A 22,317-nucleotide genomic window follows, 5' to 3' on the forward strand; every position below is an offset into this window, starting at 1 on the left:
GACTTTCTCATCCTATACACTGTGACTATGAAAAGAAATGCTTTACTTTGAGCCTCTTGCACGTTCACATTCCTGCACACACAGACTCTCTCTTTCTGCTTCCCTACAAAAAGCACCGCTCCAACAATCCCTGACTTGCAGGGCTGAGCTGGCGCCCGACCACCTCGCCTCTGGGTCTGCACCCAGCAGCACCTCACAGCAGCTCACATTCAGTCTGTGAGACACTCATGACCAAAAAACACTGACCACCAAGGCACCTGCTCGGAGTGGATTTTGTCTATTATTTATGTGAGAAGGAAGAAGCGCTCTTTGGCCCTGAGTTGCCGTAACCCTCCACCCCTCCACCCTTCTACCCCGACGACCATCATCATCATCACTTTCCCGATTATAGAATTTCCCATAGATCCTCTGCCATCTGCTAGATTATAGATTTCTCTCTTCCTTTATAGAGGGCAGGGCCCCTAAGGGAGGATCAGCGGTAAAAAGGGTGAAAGAGTGCCTGAGGCACAGCCATGGTTGTGGATAAGATTACATTTTCTATTTCTGCCTGTTAAAGGGAGCCTGCCGTGATGAATACAGAGAGTTGTTACCATTTAATATCAACTGGCTCCCCTGCAAACTCAAATTATACACAATCAATTGTGACAGAAGGGTACACGTGTGACAAATAACCTGCCACATTCTCTGCATCATTTCACTTCATCACCCATCAATTCACCCCAAACCCAGCAGCCCATTTGGGAATCAATCATGTTATGAAAGCGAGTGATGCTGTGGTGAAAAGGTTTTTAAAAGCTGCCTTGCTCAGCAGTAGCTTGTACACTTCTGCAGTCTTTGTGAACGGAGCAAAAATAACTAAACAAATAAACTGGGTGAATTGAGCGCTATTATGAGGTCAATTGTGTCCTTGACCTAGGGTGACCAGACGTCCCGGTTTGACCGGGACAGTCACGATTTTTAATTGCTTAATTGACGCTAAAATGTCCCGGTTTACACCAGGAGCGGCGTCAGCCGATTTTGCCGTGTCTTCAGCCCCGAATGTTTTGAGTGTAGCCCCGAATGTAACTTTGTCCAGTTTATTTTTCCGCGGCGAATAGAATGGGCAGCTACGTGCGGGGTCCGACCATGCTGTATTTGTTGCTATCACCTAGCAACCGTCTCTCCGTGAGGAAAGCTGTGAAAGCCGGGTGAAGTTTTCGGAGGAATCTTAGCCAAATCAGTCTAATACAGTGATGCCATCAACACAACGTTTAGGAGCGCAATACTGATTTAGTTTGAAGTCCCCAGTCTACGGTTCAGACTCAAACACACGGAGCTCTGAAGCAGACCTGTGGGTATCTTAGTGTCCACTCTCTCTGTAAAATGCAGCGCAGCTTCAGGTTCATGGATGCGCTCAGCTGTGGCCATGCTGCGGCAGATGTGTTGCGTTTGTGCTCCGTGTATTTCTTTAGTTTTGGGTTTCCACCTCCACGTAGAGCAGCGTACAGCCACTTCCATAGCTAAACTCTTTGTCTCATTCGGAGACCAGAGACCCAAACGGGGCTCTGTGTCTGTCAGAAGGTCTGAGATCTACCGTATTAGCAGAGCAATCACGTAATGCACAGCAGACTATGGTGCAGGTATAGATTATTTTCTGAAATATAGCTTGTGACTTTATTCTTGTAATAGCCTATTATCACTTTATTTTTCTCAAAATATCACGACTCCTCCAAATCACAGAGAACCCATATACTGTGTTTATATACTTTGAATGTGCACAAAGAGCAGTAAATCTTGCTCAAACATTTACTAATAAATTAAATTATTAATAAATTAAAATGAATGAATGTATCATTGAGGTGAATAATTGTCATATGCACATTAAGGAGGTTACTTAACCAACAAAAGACGCAAAACAGGAGGTAAGAGTAAATGATGCCTATAGGTTGTGCTGACTCAGGTATAATTAGAAAAGTCCATCCAAAGGAGAATAAATAGTTGAAAGCAATACAGAATGCCTGACAGCCTTACTGCAATATATTCCATTATGTTTTTACATTTGGATTGTAATCTGTTTCTCTTTAAATAAAGATATTTGCAGCATACATTGATTCAGACAAAGGTAGAAATAGGTGCATAAAAATTCACCAGAATGCAGGAAATTAAGTGTTTAATGCTCAAAATTTTCAATAAATCATTTTAATTACTTTGCTGTTATTGGAATAAATAACACTTCAAAAAATCTTTTTTAGAAAAAATCTCAACATAAATCTCACACTAAACTGAAAAAGGCTGTTACTGCAATTTTGTTAATTTCACAGGAAAAAACACTTATTATTAGACGAGGCGCCTAGGATCAAAATAATGAAGTTACTGTCTGTGTCTGTGTCTGACCTGGGCTGGCACATGTTCACGTTAAAAAGCGTGTGCGTGCACAAACACACTACGGTCACGCGCAAAGTGTCCCGGTTTTAGCTCCAGGAAATCTGGTCACCCTACCTTGACCACATGTGTTACGTGTTGAGTATTGTTTGAGCAAACAAAATAACAGCTTCTCTGAAACACAATGAAACCGATTTGTGAACACAACACAACTTCCTGCTTGCACTTCCTCCTCATTTATCTTGACTTTCTGTGGGAAATTGAGCAAATATGTGCTCATTCTGACCAAAACAATCACCCCCCTGCTCTCATAAAGTGAGGAAAAGGGCCAAAGTACTAAAGCTATTGCTTGTTCCACCTGTGTATCACCCCCACATAGGAAACCGCAGAGGATCACGCGGCTGTCTTTTATTCTGAAACAGAGACTAAAGGCTCCACCGAAATCCAGTTAGTAGAGATGTGATTTATTATACATACATTGATAGAAACCACATTCATTATTCATGAGCTTCTCAATGTCAAAGACATTTCCCCCCCCCATTCAGCATGATGAAAAGATTTTTAATAATAGGCCCCCTCTGCAGACGGCTGCATTCCAGCGGAGCCGGCTGACGCTAAAGAGGCTTGGATTCAGAGCTGTTGTCTTACCAGAGAATCACTGCTCAGGACCAACGTGTTTCAAACTGTTGGTGGCTGCGTGGGATCCGGAGTTGGCGTTTTTGTTTTGTCTTTGTCTTAAGAGACAAGTCTGGTGCTTTTAAGCCTCTCAGATGGGAGTCATAGTGTCCACTTAGAATGAATAGGGGTCTACCGCGTCACCAGACACACAAGGCTGGATAGAGTCTCATTTAACACCTGTTCAGCGTTCAGGTCTGCATGTGTTTCCAGACTTATTCTATCTCTACGTCAGAAAGAAAACCTGAGCATCTCTAGAAGATTAGGATTCATGGTTTTACATAGTAAAAAGGGAAGAGGGAGGAAAAAGACTTGACTATCGAGGCTGTTTCCTAAAAGAAATCGGCTTACTTTTCTTAGAGCCGTCGGAGCCTAATCAAACTCAAATAGCAGGCACTTCCCCTTTAGGCAAGTCTTGAGGGATTTTCTTTAATTTGGATGTCAGACCAAAAAGTTTTCACGCTCCTCACATCCCCAAATCCATTAATGTGTGTACGGCGCCAAGCGAGAGAGCGTTATGTGCTGTGGGTTTTTTTTTTTCCTAGCAGACGCCGGAAAAGTTGAGTGTAGCATTTAATCCAGGTAGATTTATTGTTATTCCAGAGCCTCTGGGAAAAAGCACTACAAACATATGTGTTTAACAGTGATTTCATTTTAGGGGAGAATTACTAGATAGCATTTTCTCGTCTCAAATGTGCCCTATATTAGCCAGTGTTGAGGGGGAGGGGGAGCACGCTAAAGTAGTGCACAAGGAATTCCCAAAGGTTTCTCCCACCTCCCCTGGGCAGGGCCTTAAAAATAAACACTCAGAGACACTGCAGATTATGTAAACACATTCCCCTTAAATGCTTACACGAGAGCAGTGAATAAACAGCATAACTTTGAGTCACTTTTGAAAATCGACTAGACTTCTAATTAATTTTTGATTAACACAATACACATGGGGACGACGTAAATGAGAAATCTGCGAATCTGCGTGGAGAGCTGATCAACTTGCACTCCACAGCACGCTGGAGCACGACGCTTGATACGTTTTCTCTTAGCAGCTCAACGGTGGCTGCCAGTCACATCGCTGCCGCCGTAGCCTCTCTGTCTCCCTCCCTCTCTCCCTCCCTCTCTCTTTTCTCTCTCGCTCACTGTGACAAGGCATCTAGACATTTTAGTTGGATGGAGATTTGCAGCAGCTCATTACAGACTGGGAGTCTCTGTGAGCGGATGCAGTCACTCGGAGATGGATTGAGTGGGTCTGTTTATTGACATGCCTTAATCTGACACTGGGTAAAGGGAATGAGTCACCGCCTCCAGACACACTACCACATCACAGCCACTACAGCAAATAGGGAGGCAGCACCCAGGTTACAAGTGGAACTTCATCAGCGCTCATTAATCCAACTACCCCCGGCCACTCGCTCAAACAAACCATGTTTACACTGAATGTTGGCTGGATGGAGGGGTGATGGAGCTTTTCAAAGGGCATGTGTGCAGGTGCTCATATCCGCAGCGCACACACACAAATGCGCATGCTGTCGACAGACACACACACACACACACACACACACACACACACTCTCCACTCCAGCTAATCAAAAAGCAATCCGTCCACCTAACCCACAGCCCCCTAAACACAATATCTGTGTACACCAGCTGCTAAAACTCAGTTGGTGCACTTTGTCTCGCAAATCAGAGCTGGTGCACAAATCAGGGGTGGACGATCGGGCTCGATGCCAAAGTGCGTATCACAGAAAGGGGCTTTTTATTAAACAGATGGGCATATGAGATCTTTTAGCTAGAGTCACAACAAGGCTACTCCTATCAGCGATCCAGCTATGAAAGCCTAGTTAGCTTTTGATCCTGTTTGCTGGTGCTTCAATGAGAAGCACATCTGGTGCTAATATTTGGGATGGTCTTTCGAGGCAGCTGTCAGCACCGGGATTGACAGCAGAGTATTAGCTGCTTGCACATCACCACCGCATCTTTAAATCCAGCTTGTTAACAGGACTGTGACAGACCGCCATCAGGGCACAGGCAGAACAAAACATCATCCAACACTAAGTGGGTCGGAAGCCACTGTTTGTTTTCCATTACACTGCTGTTAAGCACTTTGTCTGCGAGATGTGGACATCTGAATCATCTGCATTTTACATTTCACTGTAACTTTACAAATAAAATCTACAACGCCAGCAAAAACAAGAAATGTGTGTGAATAGCGTAAGACGGTCACAAACAAAAATAAAGCTTTCTCGAAGAAATGCTCACATGCAAACACGCGGGCGCAAAGGCAAAACAAGCACAGGGGAGTAAACACTGTGTCAGTCAGAAAGGGAATAACACAGCACAGATTTACAGTGAAACACACGTGTTTACACAAACGTACACACACACACACACACACACACACAGTCGCAGTGGGAAAAGTCGGAGCGAGGCCTGCTGTTGTCTCCGTCAGGGACTCGGAGCCCAGCAGCTTGAGAGCAGGGCCAGTGGAGAGGAGGCCAGATGCAGCGGGCTTGACCCACTCATTCGTGAGGGAGGGGGTTGTTTCAGCAGTTGAAACACACAGGGATTAGCCGCACTGACTTCATTTAATTTAATTTGTATTAGGGCCGTCTTTGGGGGAAAATGTGGTTTTTCACTGCGGGGGGGATATACAGGGTCATGGAAAACAGCAACAGACGGTGGATCTCTACCCCTGCAGTGGATTCACAGGGGAAAGCAAGGCACTGTATTCCCAGATCTCAGTCTCACACACAAAAAACACTCGAGCACATATCTTGTTTCCCCCAAATTATGTCTATATTATGAAGTCAAATCTATCCAATTGAAATGCATCTGAAACCCTGCATCCACCTTTCCACAGCTTGATTTCTTCTTGAAATGAAGACCTTGAATCCTTTTGTTCTGCCACCATAAACAACATGTAGTAATTTTCGTGCTTATCAAAGCTCTGCTCTGTGCACTTGTGTGTCTGTGTTTGTGCGCGTGTTGCAAAGCTGTTATCTGCCACGAACATATCTTAGGGGGTGGATGTTTATCTGTGCTGATGCCGATTGGAGTTATCTTTGTCTCAGTGCAGTGGTACATAATATTATTTGTCTTTTTTCATCGTTTATTTCTCCGAGGCTGATATAGTGTGATATCCTATAGCGGAGAAATCCTTTTAGTTACCGTCAGGCATCTAATGTACTTTTACTTGTAATCTGGGAATTTAATAAATGAAAAGGAGAGGGGAAAAATCTGTACACAATTGAATAATTCAACTCCCCATTGTATTCTGTGGAACATGACTTACACTGTTAAGCAGAGGAGGAAAACAACTGCAGTGAGTGAGTGAGTACCCAACATGCCTCCTCGCAATTTACAATAGCTCTGTGGAGAAATATGGCAGCGATCGGCCATCAAGTCTGCTGTAGCCAAAGCCTGCGGTCATATGAAAGCTCCCTTTCTGTCTTGCGCAGGTGACACGGTCTGAGAGAAAGCTAATGTACCATGCACTGGGAAAAGTAGTTTTATTACAAAAACATATATAAAAAATAAAGGAAGAAAATGTATGAGCTGCAAAAGCTCATTTGTCTGTGCTAGACAGAAAAGACTGTAGTGCTGAAGCCTGTTCAAGACTATCAGGCGCTCCCTAGCAATCGTTTTCTTTTTCCTCTCCCCCCCACAGCCCCTATCAAAAGATGTTACTGTGTGAAATGTCAAAGAAAAAAAGGCAAGAGAAGTAATCTCCTTTTCCTTTTTGATCGCAAGTGGAATAATTGGAGCCCTCTTAGGCTCATTACACGAGTTGCCCGCCAGCCAAAAGACGGCTCCAACGGCCCCTCTTCATTCAAGTTGGAACTTTGAAAAATATCGCTACCTCTAGTAACAACTCTTTATGAAATGCAATGACTAGAGGTCCTGGTACCTACACTAGTGGGTAATCCCACAATGCCTTTGAAAATGTATTTTTCAACTACCACTGTCAAACATCGATTCAGAGGAAACAGCAACAATCTGGCTCTGCACAGCACTTCTCGCATTTTTTTTGGCAATGCCAATTACATAAGGTATTGCATATGTGTAGCGAGTTAATGTTGGACCCCTATTACTAATAACCTTGTCTTCATTGTTATTACAACTATGCTTGTAATTATTGTGACTCTAATTACTATTACTGTATTACACATATTAACCTCATTCTGGGTTTAGATCACCCACACTGACAGTAGCCAAGACATGCCTATGAAGAATGGCACCAATGTCCCTTCAGATAAATCCAGTATAATTAGCTGTGTGCCTTACAGGGCCTGTGTGATGGTAATAATTAGTGCTAATGTAGCAAAGGTCATACAAAACAATTTAGAGAGGATGCTGGCTGCATGGGTAATAGGACGAGAGGTGGAGCGATAAGAGGACGGGAAAACTCAGATGAGCGTGGAGACTCTTCTCCTTTTCCATCTTACAGCGATGGAAAACGTATGGTTGTTACTTTCCCTCTGCACTTGGTTCATTTTTTAAAAATGCTTTCAAAATAATAAAAATTAAAAACCCATTTTAATGGCAAGTAGACTCCCAGCTAACGTAGTTTAAATGGATCCATGATTAGATTTGAGGAAAGTGCTACAGGGTGTATCTGTGAACTCGTATCAGCTGAAATCGATTCGCTGCCGTTGAGGTGTGATAGCTGCACCATCACCATGTTGTTGCATTTGTTCATTAGCTCGACTCTAATGTGTTTATGCTTTCCCTTAGTTATCATTATTAATTGTGAGAGAGACAGAGAGCGAGAGATGTGTTGCTTTACCCAGGTGCACAGGTTAATGAGCTGAGTCAAAAATGTTGACACTGAGGTAAACAAGTGCTCGCTACTTCTATTTCTACACTCCCCCATGTGGCTTGGCTCTCTCTGTAACTCCCAGACTGCTCCCGAGATGAGAGCTCAGAGTTCATAGTCAGGATCCACCTGGAATTCACTCCACTCCCTCACCTCACCACCATCACACCCCGATGAGATAAGTAACAGACTCGCGCTCAAATATAGCATCTCAAACAACACATGTGCTAGATTGGTCTATATTCCCTGTTGCAACACTGACGCCCCCCCCCCCCAACTCCCAACAACACTTCATTAGCAGTGAGTGATACAAACACTCGTAGAATGCACCTTTTCTGTAGCTCCTGTCTTGTTTGTCAAAATCACCTGAGCCGTGCGATAGCTGATAACAAAACAGTGTTTTGCTTTTTAAGCTCACCTATTCGTTTTTTTAATGTGTTTTCCAGCCATCTTGGCAGCTCATTGTTTTACATTCATTTCAGTGCAGTATTAAATAAATAATTTGACATTTTGGGACTATATGCTTATTCACTTTCCTGCAGAGACTTAGATGCGAAGATTGATATCAATCATGATATCTGAGCCGGGAGACAGTTAGCTTAGCTTTTCATATGGACTTGAAAGAGCTAGCCTCTGTCCAAAAAATCCAAGTACCAGCACCTCGAAAGATCACAAAAAATGTAATGTGTTATATCGTGTTTGCTTAATCTCTACAAACAACAAGTTGTGGTTTTACTGAGGGTTATGTGCTGGACTATTTCTTGGCCGGGAGCCGCGGTGGACTGGAGTCTCCGCTGATTGCCTGGCAACAAAATGTCAAACTATTCTTTTTAAAAACTAATGGTGGAGATGCACAAAAAAAATAGCATGATGCTTTAATAGTATTATTATTTCAGTGATTATAAGCAGAGCATATGTCAGCAACACTGACAATATAAACTGAGATGGGCCATTTATACCATCTACTATTCTTATTACAAAAATGATGAACATGGAAATAATGTTAAATATTGGCAAACTGCAAGTTTCTGACATTGTGACTTTGATCAGTTTATCTTTGACAAGTGATTTCTGATACTGCATTTGGTCTCAGATCCATGTTTTCTCCGCAACAAAGGCGGGAGCAGTTCTGTTAAAACAGTTCATAAATATCGGAGTGAAAATTATTAAAGGCAATGAGCATAAAGCGCTGCAGGACATCTGATTTAGCTGCTTCATTCAGTTAGACTCAACTTACTGATGAAAATCACCGGGGTGGGATTGGAGGCATATGCTCAGATCCATATGCCTTTGTGACAGTGGGGGTTTAAAAACCATAAATTGTGATTATCATTGATCTCAGTCAGATGCCTAATCACTATGAGTCATATCCGCACTGGCCACGTTGGGTGACGATGAACCGTCCTCCCCCACATCTGAAGTCTCAAACAAGTGTTGAGGGAAGCAGTGATAAGCAGGTCCTTATCCTTTTAAAGACACTCCCGTAATCCAACAGTGTTGGGGGGAGGGAGGGGGCTTCAGCTTTAAGGGATTTAGTCTGGATTATAGCTAGTCCTCCAAATTAAACCAAAAGTCAGCTTTCTGCAGTTGCTCATGCAAGCTGGCAACTGGCTTGTTACCAACATTACTAACAAGGCAAACGATGGAGGTCTATAATTAGAAAACGCTCTCATTTAGCCACCAGCGAACACATGGACGTAATTCAAAAGCAAACCCCGACCCGTCCTTACCTATAATACTAAATATGCTGCCTGTGACTGCACTCAAAATATGTCCGTGCTGTGTACCTGACTCTCGTTGCCAACCGGCTTAGCCACAGACAAGCTTCTCAGCCAGGGCAAGGCTGCTCTGTCCCCATCGAGGCTGCTTCCCATAGCAAAACAAGGCCAAATCTGGGGCTTAGAGGCTAAAATAATCATTACTGGGTAGCAAACAAATGAAGTCAGAACACCAACTCCCATGTCTGTCCTCCCCCACCACCCTTGGTATTTTGTCTGCCGTCCTATCGCACACATACAAAAGGGGTCAGCTACACATTCACATTTAGGATGGACAACATTTTGGCCTGATACTGCAAAATGAGAGAAAAACAAAGCTAAGACTGGATTTCTTTCTTTTTTTCTAGAATATAACATTTAATCAAGGAAAACATACATGTACGCAACAATGAATTATAATGGTTCAACATTTTGAGTAATACACTTTATTGAGTTAGATGAGAAGATTGATACCACTCTTATATCTGCCGATTAAGATGGAACCAAGAAGCAGTTAGTTTATCTTAGCATAAAGACTGAAAGTAAGGGGAAACCGCTACACTGGCTCTATCCAAAAGGAAATAAATCTGCTTACCAGCACCACTAAAGCTCAATAATTAGTCTTGTTTGCTTAATTCATCCAAAAAATAAATAAACATATAGAATATTCCTTCAAACGTGAGACTTTTTTCTATTCTGAACCTAAAACAAGGATTTAAGGTAATATTCGACCATTTTTGGAAGCTCACTGTTCCCCCTGCTTGCAGTGCTTGTGCTAAGCTAGGCTAAACACATCACAGAGCAACCTTCTCATCTAACACTCAGCAAGAAAGTGTATTACTCAAAATGTTGAACCATTATAATGCAAAGTCATATTTTCTTATTGTAGGGTTTATAATTCAAATTACTGTTCCTTTAATGGTACACAGAAATGTTTCTAAAGAAGTTTTTCTTAACTAAACCGTGTATTCATGTTCCCATGTGTGCATGCATCATATTGTCAACGCATTCTTTACAGCCTGCTTTAATGTAACAATCTCTGAACTAGATAAAGGCACTCCAACGCAACCTCCAAAGTGACCCTCCATAGTGCCATGCTCTCCAACGAAGCAGTCAACTTCTCTTATTAAAGCATAAAGCTTATAAGCAATCTTCTCTTTGACAAGTATACATATGCTGCCTTCCCTTCTCAATGGCTTCCAACAAGACTGAACTGGAAACAGCTCTCAAACAGAGAACAGGTACAGGAGACTAATCTTGAACTAAGGAGGTTACTGGGGAAAGGACCGCCCTCGGAGCAGGCTGACACAGGCCAAGTGCTTTTCATTCATTAACTTGGCTGTCTACGCTGTGGTATGTCAAACGGTGGACGTGAGGGGAAAGTCAAAACTGATGTCCCATTGTGCTCCACAGCCAGACACAGACTGAACCCTGAATATTGTTTTCTGATGCCATAAGAGAGCACAAAGACGCTGGTGAAGTCGTTATCAATTCCTTTGCAAGGCAATCATAACTATTATCATTAGTAGTGTTTTCATCTTCCGAGCTCAGCCCAGAGTGGATATCTAATCTATTCCCTGGCACACATTCTTGTCTTTCCAACTTGATCTGGTATGAGCAAAGAAATGGTTTCCTGCCTCCTTAGAAACGAGAGATGGGCATAAATAATAGGCCAGGGCTAGGCCAGGGCTCTTTTTGAAAAGCCCTAATCCCAGGAAAACAAACCTGAGCGAAACAGGCCCACCTGAACTGATTTCAGGAAAACTAGATAATCAAAATGCAAAACAGCTTCTGATAGAAAAATAAGCCGACTTCTAACAACAAATCCCCTACACCTAACATCAGCAAATTCTCCTCCTGAACTTTTATTTGTATGCTGTGTTTGGGTTTTTAATGTAATCACACTGCACACGGCGCTCCATCAATGAGCTATTCTGATGTATGTCAGCTCGAATCAGACTGACTGCTTAGGGCATTACAGACATCATGAATGAGAAAAGGAGCCACACATAGAACACATTAGGGGTCCCACCATCTCCTCAGACAGGGGGACAATGGGTAGGGGAGCAGAGATAAAGGAGAGGGATAACAGGGGTGAAGGAATGGTTGACGCTGATCGGGCAAAGAAAAGGGGGAGAATGGGAGAAAAGAAAAGAAGAGGCCCAAGACACTGGCCAAACAGTGCAGAGGGAATGCAAGGGCTCTGAGAGGCCTATACTCGGTCATAGCCCATTAGGCTGGCTGGGTGAAAATGCTACAGCTCATTACATGCTCTGCCTCTGTTCTGTGGATGAACAATGCACAATTACGCTACCCTGCTGCTTCTCTAGCCATACTGCTGCATGGCTCTGAGGCGACCGATATTGCTGCTATAGTGGCTCGCCTGCCAAAAGCCTCTGTGCTCATCAAACATCCCATACATGCGCTCCCTAATGCGCATCCAGGTTTATGTCTAGAAACAAAAGCGCTGTATGAATTTACTGAAAATGAAAGGAGGGGAGAAACAGGAAATACTGCTCAACCACTGGAGCAAACAAAACAAAGGTATAATGCAGCGTTTGTGTGTGTGTGTGTGTGTAATACAATGCGGTTTGCTCCCTTTTGTCTGCTCTGCCTTAGATAGGCATGTCACAAAGTGATAATTATTTTATTTCCAGCTGAATTAAGTTACATTTGAGGTTGCAACTAATGTAAAGCCAGGTGCTAAAGTACAGATCCAAACATGACAGAAATAAAGGACGTAAAGTTTAAGCAGGAGACACTGAAAGTATTATGACAATATCTGCAATGCAGTGAATAACTCAGCTCAGGATTCGTATCTACCAGCAAATTGGTTCACTTCAAGTCTTCCTCCTTTCCATTCGACAATTATGCATGCAGGAGTTGACATTTATCTGTTGGGGAAAAATGCTAACTAACATCCTCCTGCTTCCTCTTTGTTTTAGGCAACAAAAAAAAACAGGACACTTGGAAAGGTCATTCTTCCCTGGTGCCAGAGCTGGCTGTTTGGAAAAGTTTCCTTTCACAGCCAGTATTGTTACGTTTCACATAATCCCCCACCCCCATTTCCCTGTCATTCAAAAAGCACAGCATCAGCACTCAGGAGAAAACCCTGGGAACTCTCTAAACAATGTGGCAACACGTCTGGTAACCTGCAGTTCAACTAAGACAGGACAGTGAAAACAAAATGACAGGCCTGATACCTATGGATTTTATAATACCTTTTCTCTCTGCACCATTTGGATGACATTTTTTTGAAAGTTTTTGGCTCACTCAAAATATTAATGGTGGTCATTACAACAGAATTGTAATTACTTTTTCCTCACTTTGTTCACTTGCTGATAAACATTCTGGTTTTGTTCATAAAATAAAATAAAGATTCCCCCAAAGAGGAGGCTGATTATGAGTCCCTTGTTATTCTTATCTGTGAGCAAGGACAAATATATTGAGGGAGTGTCGATGTTTTCTTACACTGCATGCCAATACACATTGTACAAATGATTCTGTTTTAATATTTCTGAGCCAGAGGGACGGAGACGGTCACATTCATCTTGACATACACTGGGTACAATAGAGCAAATAGTATTCCACTGCAAATAGATTCCATTCCATAACAAGTCTAAAGTTTGTGTTTTTAAACATGACCTTTTCTATCCTATGTTAATGTAACTACAGGCATTTTCAACCATGGGCAGCTAAATCCGCATTAATGAGATATAGGTTATATTTTTTATTCTCCTGGAGCATTCCCTTGTCAGAGCTTTTCTTGAGACTTGTTTGGCTTTATTAGTTTTCTCCACCTTAGTTTTGCTTCACACTTATAACTACAGGGGTTTGACACGCAAACTTTGCAAGACGAATGTGTGAAAAGCTGTATATGATGATCGTTTCAAAATGTCTTAATAAATCCTTTTTCTTTATGGTAAATTTACACGTGTTAACTTCCTCTATGTCAGAACTCTAATTTATTTGAAAGAAAACAGAATGCTGCATATCTGTGTCTGAGAGTTTTAATTTGAGAAATAAATAAAAAACAGCGCTGCGGCAAACTCATTTAAATGGGTAATTACGTCCACGCAGCACTGCTTGCAGGGCTTAACAAGGTGCGTAATGATGTCCCCTTCCCCAGCAATAAACATTATCACTATGTCCATTTCCTTCACTCCATTTAGCCTTCTCTCATTTACGTGTGGACCCATCAACCTATAAGCCCAATGCCATTATATCCCTTTTTTTTCCATTTAGGTACGTCTCCAGTAAAATTCTTTTAACCTAAATTGTTGGGGGACTAATGCCATTATGTGCCTATCTTTGTCTCCACAAGGAAATCCCTTTCCTTTGATGTTTAACAGGTTTACAAGAAAGTTAATAATTTCCACATGATAGAGCTTTTAAAGTCATTTCACATATTTTTTTCCTTTTCGGTGCTGTCTTGAACCACGTAAAAACATCTCAAAACGATGGATGAATGATTAAGTTGATTAGTACCACATGATTTTACTTTTTTATTTTAATGTAATTGTGCGCTTGCATGTCTCTGGTGTATAACACAGCTTGAAAACATCTGCTGTTGCATATATATATATATATATATATATATATATATATATATATATATATATATATATATATATATATATATATAAATATATATATTTATATATATTTCATCAAGATGTTCATCCTTTTGATGATTTCATCCTGGACTGTCCAGATTGTAAGCAAATAGAGTTGCTGCAAAATGTATACTGAAACCACTCTACTTTGTTAATACCACTTCCTACGTTTGCAGGTACATTGAAATAATAATACAGTTGTTTTTTTCAGGGGAAAAACATATTGCACTAACAATAGAAAAGAGACATTATTGCTTTCTGTAGATGTTGATATGGTTTGTGCAATGAAATCTCTTCCCCATCCTAACACCATATTTTACAGAGAAAAATAACATGTTTCAGGCAGCAGCAATACAGGTTGAGGAAAATCATTGGGATTCTATAAATAGATCTCTCGCTCCTGGTTTTTCTAGGCCCTGCCATTTCACTACAGTAGCTATTACTCCCTCTGCGTGCTCCTCACCAGTCACATGTGGTTAAGGACACATACAGTGACGTGTTGACATCAGACGCCGTCACTCATGTGTTTTGACTCTTCAGCTCTTTGGCTGTATGCCCTGATCCCGACGAAAGGGTGGCAACCCGGCGGGCCAGGCTGCTTCTGAATGGCTGCCTGGGGTTGTTATGTCATTTCATTGTACCTCTGCAACATCGAGAATGACGTGCAGTGATGGGGTGTTGCGAGTTGGGGTCAAGGCTATGAAAACCCAACCAAGTGTAAAAGTAGCACTGGTTTTGCATGAAGTGAAAACCATCTTGTGAGTAATGTCACAAAATCACCCTACAGCTTCACCAGCTTTGTGTGTTAAACACGATGGGAGGAGCCAGCTGAGGAATGCAATAAAGAAGGCACTGAGTACATCACTGTCACACTGTTAATTTATTTCTGACAGACAAGGCTTTATTTCACCTTATAAACACTGACACTTGAAAAGCAGAGCATTTCTGAAGTCTGTGCCTTACAAATAACCTCTCTAAATAATTAAGAGGTTCATGTGCCACTCAATCAGTGCGCATCTGAAGCTTTTGAAGATAAAACGATTCTTTCTCAAATCCTTTGAAAGGAGGAGACTTGCAACATACACCTACCACTCTTTCAACGCATCAAAAATCAATTTAAAAACTGGCTTTTAAGATTAGGCAGTTATGTATCTCTTCCCTTATTGCACTATATCTGTATGTCTGTTGTTGTTTACTTTCCACCATGATTAGTCTTTCTATCGCTGAACTGTTCAGAGTTTAGGAGGTTTAGTATTGTCAGAGAATCTGGCTGTTTTTTCTCATAAAGCTTTTTGACCAGACATCGGCTGTATGCCATTCAGTTTCTAGTACTGTATACTGAAATTTAGACTGGTTAAAGGGATCACGTAATCAATAAATTTACAAAAATGTAGCCTATACTTAATTGTTTTTAAATCAAAAGCGGGGATCTCGTTGCCCGGGAGTAGACAGGGGTTGGTTTGAGCTACTATTGTGCCCATAGGTGTAAAGGACAGAAGGGTTCTTTCATTTATGTAAGTCTAATGTTCATCCTCTTTTAAATGCGTAGACCATAACTAGGGAAGCTTTTCAATTAGATTTTCTGAAAATGTCAGACTCATTCACTTCATTGGCATTGAAAAGTATGAATACAAAGCTGACATTCAGACAGAGCAAACAATTAAAAGCAGGCATGTGAAATGTGGCATTTTGAAAGTTGTCTCCCTTTGCAGTAATGCACGCATTCAGCAAGTTTTACTTCCACTTTCTGTGTCTCTACTTGCCCTGTTGTTATCTCCCAGTTACACTTTCAACCAATCGTGAATGTTCTCTACTTTTTGTCAACAAAGGAGGGGGTTATAAATGCAAATTCATATACTGTAAATCTGTCCTAACTGAGGGAAACAGTTAACAACTGCAGTAAAGTGTTTCATTAACACTAGAGCTGTCTTATGAAATCTATGACAATGATAGAAACTATTCGGGAAATATCCAAACAACATTAAAATAGTGCTTTAAAGCAATACTATGTAACTTTTCCCGCTTTGGTCCCCCTACAGGTTGGAAGCGGAATTGTCCATTACATTACATTGTCCAGTTCATTTGAACTACAGATCCGCTACCCGATCTGGCAAACTTCCAAAATGTAATGTAATGGACAATTCCGCTTCCAACCTGTAGGGGGACCGAAGTGGGAAAAGTTACATAGTGTTGCTTTAAATGCATAATCACAACCGTGTTTGATTATCGAATATATTGGATTATGCCTCTCGTTTCTCCTTTCTTTGAGATTTCTGAGTCGGTAATAATGATGTAAATGATAATGTCACAGCCCATATTTCAAATAAATGTGACACTCCATAAGAAATATTGTGTGTGCGTGTATTCGTAAGTACACGTGTGAGGCGGAGATTGGCAGTTTCAACAGATGTGTAGTGTGCACTGACAGCATGACATCTACTTTGCATGCTCAATATGACACGTTTGATTGCTCCCATGCATATGGGATGCATGTCCTGATGTGAAGTGATAGCGAGGGATGTGCAGCCTTGCTGGAACCACTCCCTGTTGTCTCTTCTACATCAATATCAAAACATCTTCATTACTAACAAGGAAAATTTCAATTTCAATTTCAATTTCCATTTCAATTTTAATTTACTCATTTAGGTTCCTTTGATTGACTGTGAGAACTGAACAAATCAACGCAAAATGTACATCCATTTCTCTTTTGTCACAGTCTGAACCTGACACTGTGGCGTACACTACAATACAGGATCACTGAGACTTATGAAGCTCCAGTATCTTTAAGGAAACAGCGCAGAGAGCATCCGGAGGATGATTGCATCAATTATCAATTAACTAAACTTGGGAAGTGCACTCATTACCAAACATCTTACACCATGTAGTGCAAAGTCTAACCCCCCTTTATTTAGATCCATTTATAACCTTTTTCTGATTAATTTATCACCTGTGTAAAAGAAAAATCTCCTGAAATAAGACTAATCGATAAAGTAAGATATATCATTTGCGCACTATGCTCATTATTTGGAATCACAGGTGTGAGAAACTTTAGTACACATTACAAATTAAAAAACATTCTAGCCAAAGGCCATTCCATTGCTTTATAATTGTCTCCCCCACCAAGTGATTCACTATAATTAAGCCATGGAAGACAGCTCTATTCTCCTGTGAGCGTTCATATTAGTGCTACCACAGGCAGGTCTAACAAACATCTCACAGCTGATGCTTTTCAAAACAATGGACAGCGATGTTCAGGAAGGTATATACTGGTACACATTCTCACAAGGGAAAATACAATATACACAATGCAATTGCAGGTATGAGGCCTTCAGGGAGACCTGTCACTGTTATCTTGGCCAAGTGTGCTGTGTTTGTGTGTGTAAGTGTGTGTGTGCCAGCGTGCTTTGTCTGAAGCAGGAAAAGCTCGACTCCAGCTGCTCTGACATGAGCAGGATGTTCGCTGCCCCACATAAACTAACAATGGAAGAGAACTTTGCATCGATCAAAAACATAATTTACAAATAGACACTAGCCCATATCCTCGTTACCTCCATTAGCAAACCTGATCTGACCCCGTATCCACATTCTGAGGGCTACGATCATTTAAATCTACATGTTTGGAAAAGAAACAAACCCGAGTTATCATTGTGCCCTGGTGTAAAAACAAAAAGCTCTTCCGCCACGGATAAATGAATCATGGATAATTATGAGGTTGCCCTCAGGATAAAAAAATTTTTTTTGGGGGGACTAAGCAGCCTTAGTAATCACAACAGTGCAGCCACTCGTGTGTCCTAGCCAGTCAATGGGATATGGGTTGAGGACTTGGGGAGTCAAGTGGTTTCAAGCCCGAGCTTGCTCATTGTAACAAAGCAATTATCATTGTCATTTCACTGCTCTTTGTTTGTGCTATAAATGGCATTGTAATTATACTGAAAACATTTTTTATTTAAGAGCAACATTTGTACATACTGTAGAGCTTCTGTCTCTTGCAAATGTCACCATGGGGAGGAAAGACAACAATGACAACTGCTGTTGCGCTGGGTTTACTCTGTTGGAGGGTATATGGCATGCTTTCGCTACTATTGCTATTGCTATTTCTCACTAATTTTCTCAATCGCAGGTTCTCTTTTTCTCAGTCGAGGGAAAATATGCAAAGGCCTGGTCAAAGAGATGTTTGTCAACATCATGTGCAAGGCGGAGCGCAATGGAAGCTGCATGCTAAACAGGCCGGACTTCTATCAAGCCAATCAACTGGCTCTAAGCAAATGAGAAAACGTTGTCAGGGCTCAGACACCTGGCACTAAGACTCATTCCCCCTCGCTCACTTCTTCCCTTCTTATCTTCCTATCTGCCCTCACACGGCTCTATCAAGACTATTCCAAGCTTTGCATATGGAATAATCTAAATCAATTTTCAACCCTATTTGTCTCCCTCTCCACTTTTTCATTAGCTGAAACACATAAAGGCTCTCCTAATCCTGCGGCAAATGTGCTTTTATTGGATGGTTAAGCCACAGAGACCGGATGCTTGCTAAAGCTTTTTACAATGTTTCTTTGTGTAGTAAGAAACGATAAAAAAAAACATGCCCATCCCTGTGCCCAACAGGATGGATACTGGATCAAAAAAGATGTCATAAATTGGTGTGCAGATCTATTTGTTTCAATGATTTCTTTGTGTAGTCAGACCCACACTGTTTTGGCTTAGGAAAGGCTGGTGCTGACCTCCATAGCACTACCTACCAGCGAATACAATCACAGCATACGGGTCACTGCGTGTACCTGCTGAATCCCCCACCTCTGCCTCCACTCACCAGATAACACCACAGGACAACCCCCAACAACATTTCTCATTCCTTCCGCCTGTGTTACTCACACACACACTCAGTCAGAACCAGCTCAGACAGGCCCAGTAAATCAGCTTGCCTGTAAGTAGGTCTCATTGACCCCTCAGGATCCACCGGTGCCTGGATCTCTCTGGATCATCCAGTCAATACATCAATATCCATCTTGTGTTTCTTGTTTTAAGACCCACACTCCCAACCCCCCACCTTCTTCTCACTGAATGTCAAACTGAGATTGGAGTCATCAATTACAAGTGCGTGTGTGTACGTGGAGCTGGAGCTTATTTGCTGCTGTCTATAGGAGTGAGAATCATAGACATTCTTATACAAACACACACACTCACACACACACACACACACACACACACACACACACACACACAGATGCACACAGATGCACATTTTCTCCCTCACACACACAAATACAAACATAAATGCCCCTTTCTCCCTTGGGATCAAGGAGAAGTGGGTCATGAAGAGAAATTGTTCCAAAAGAATCCAATAGACCAGTTCATACATACAAAAATCAATAAACTAAAGATCAGGAGGTTTGCATACATTGCATCAGCCTGAATAGTCTTTCAAGTCAGACGTTTGCTCTGCTGGAGCCATGCATGGTATGTCAGGGTAATTCAGTGGCTGGCTGTACAGACTAGAGCAGCCATGCGGTAACACTGCAGCCAAATGGACAACACACAGATAAAGCACTTAAGCAATGATTTTTCTTTCTGCTAGCACCAAAAATGACGAGTGGTGGAGCTGATTAGCTGGGTCAATACATCTGGCAGGTGCTCAAACTCCTGTTCGTTTTTGCAATAGCTCAGCACTGACAAATAAAAGCAGAAGAAAACATGTGGAGTAAGAGAGGCCAAATAATCTACTTTGTCAGGCATCCAAATACTGCTTGGCAAAGCGCTCTCAGTCACAGGTCAGCCTCAATGTCTCAGCCCGTTGAAATGCCTTGAAGGATTCCACTCAGATTGACTGACAGAGCGTCACACATGGCATTTCAGGGGGGAGACATTTCACTGACATAATCTGTGATGGAATGCGAAATTTCACTTGACTTTGAGATGTGTTGAAAGATGGTGCATTACTTCTTCGAAGCTCATTCTTGAGATTCAGCACAATCAAGGAGACCTATTAATAATAATTAATGAAAATGTGTTCCTTTACGTTTAGTCATGAGAATCCATTTTAAAACCAAACCTCCCCTTTTCCTCATCCCCAAAGCAGCCCAGCCATGTATTTAGGACGGAGCACAGCGGAGTGTATCTCACCTCTGGCAGTGGCATGCCGTTGATGATGAGGTCTGGCTGCTGGTGGCCCTGCCCAGTGAACGGGTGCTGATAGCCATGGTTGGGAGCTGCATTGCGTGAGTTCTGGTTCTCCACGTTGAGGAAGGTGCTCTCGGAGCGCCTGCAGCCCAGCGGCAGGCTCTGCTGGTGGTAGTCGAAGTAGTTGAGCGAGGAGGTGAGAGACGAGCAACTCACCACATTCATCTTGTCTGTCTCCTCGACGTCACGTGGCACCAGGCGGATGTCGTTCTTGCTCAGCTTCTTCTTCTTGCTGGACTTCTTCTGGTTGCCATATGAGTACTCCGCCACCCTGCGCAAGTAGAAGAAACTGAACAGACTCAATAAAGCAGTGTTCTGCCTTCCCCTCCCCTGTCCACACGGTCAAAAAGCGTGCCCGCCATGCCAGCTGAGGCGCTGTTTGATCATGGGTGCCAGACAAACGCTCATTGCCCATGTCCAGGAGTGGAACAGCACACTTAGGTGACTCCACACACTCCCGGCTTGCAATGGAGCTGTTATCCCTTGTTTGTTTGCATTTGCATGCTCAACAATCGACATGTCACAAACAGGCAGACAATATGCAAACATGCCAAAACCACAGAGGCAAAGCAAAAGAACACACTGGTACTGAGCAGTACTACCGGTATATGCAATCATATGCAAAGCACACAACCCACACTAATTCAATTTTTTTCTTTTATTATCAAGCGAGCCCACTAGCATCACGGAGTGCGCGAGAACTGCAGATTCAAATTCATTTAGCTGCTCTCTATGGTTGCTGCAAACTTGAACTGAGTATTTTGACTTTAATAAGAGCAAATGAGCAACACAGCCATGTTTTATCAAAGGATCCTCAGACTGGGGCGAAAATCCATTCTTCGCACAGCCTTGCATTTTTACACACGAGAACAGATGCTATGTTCTTTATAGTGATGACTACAAACGTCACTTAACATATTCCTTATAATTTGTGATATTTTTTACCATCTGCATTACTTTAAACTCTGGAGGAGGCCATTTTTTTAACCTTACGGCATGGAGCATATGGTTTATTTTCTGTTAAAGCCCACAACAAAACTATAGTTACCCATGAAATTGCAATATCTCTGTTCCTGACTCTGCTATACTAGCCCCCACTGGCCTCTGTTCCTCACTAAAATGCATCTCTAATCCTCTGTCGCTTCTAAAATCACCCTAGCTAAAACGCTCGACTGCAGTTTGTCTTTTTCATTTTTCTTTTAGATTGCATCTTCAAAACAGCTCTCTCCCCCATTCTGCAACCCCCTTTGATTCAGAGGAAAGAAAAAGGGCAGCAGGAAGAGTAGAAAATACTCCATCTCTTTTTCATTTAACAAGTTGTCTCTCTACTCTGTGCCTAAATTGAAATCTGGGAGGGGAACTCTTCAGAGTCAGACAGACTGACAGGACAAGCAATAAATTGGAGATAACTGCTCCTCATATTCGAGACACATCAGAGCTGATTAAAGCACCCAGCAGATAGAGTTGCTCACACTAGGAGAGTAAAGTACTGAGAGCAGTTTTGATTTTGGAATATGTATTGGTGTTTATTATTTTTTCTTTTCTGAACAATACGTATAACTGACATTAAATAGATGATATTGCAGAAAGTAGCTGTTGTGATCAGGAAGTCAACATACTGGCATCATTCTGAATCAAATCAGATTTGAATAAAAAATGTTGTATTCCTATAATTAGATGTGGGTTCATCCTTTTAACACTGTAAATGTAACTGGAGTGTTTTTTCTTAGAGCTACTAGAAAGAGAACAAGAATGTATTATAAAATTGAAGTTCTGCAATTCACAAAATGTTGAAAAGCACTTCAAGGTGGTGACAATTTCACCCAAACATTACATGAGAATTAAAAAGACGCAATTCATAATCTATATCGGTAAAAAAAAAAAAAAATCCCACCAGTACTGCGGGAGTTTTAGAATT

At 41.8% G+C, this 22,317-nt stretch overlaps 1 protein-coding gene across 2 annotated transcripts in view; it reads right to left on the reverse strand.

The window, feature by feature from the left end:
• pcdh19 (protocadherin 19) overlaps nt 1-22,317 on the reverse strand; it is a 55,802-nt gene that overhangs the window by 29,355 nt on the left and 4,130 nt on the right. The window contains exon 2 of one of the 2 annotated variants that reach the window (XM_028588639.1): nt 20,343-20,670. In XM_028588639.1, the coding sequence (XP_028444440.1) occupies nt 20,343-20,670 (328 nt within the window). Of the gene's footprint in view, nt 1-20,342; nt 20,689-22,317 lie in introns of both variants that reach the window. The other variant, XM_028588638.1, reaches the window with a different exon arrangement.

Source organism: Perca flavescens, chromosome 10, assembly GCF_004354835.1.
Source record: "Perca flavescens isolate YP-PL-M2 chromosome 10, PFLA_1.0, whole genome shotgun sequence".
Lineage (NCBI taxonomy): Eukaryota > Metazoa > Chordata > Actinopteri > Perciformes > Percidae > Perca > Perca flavescens.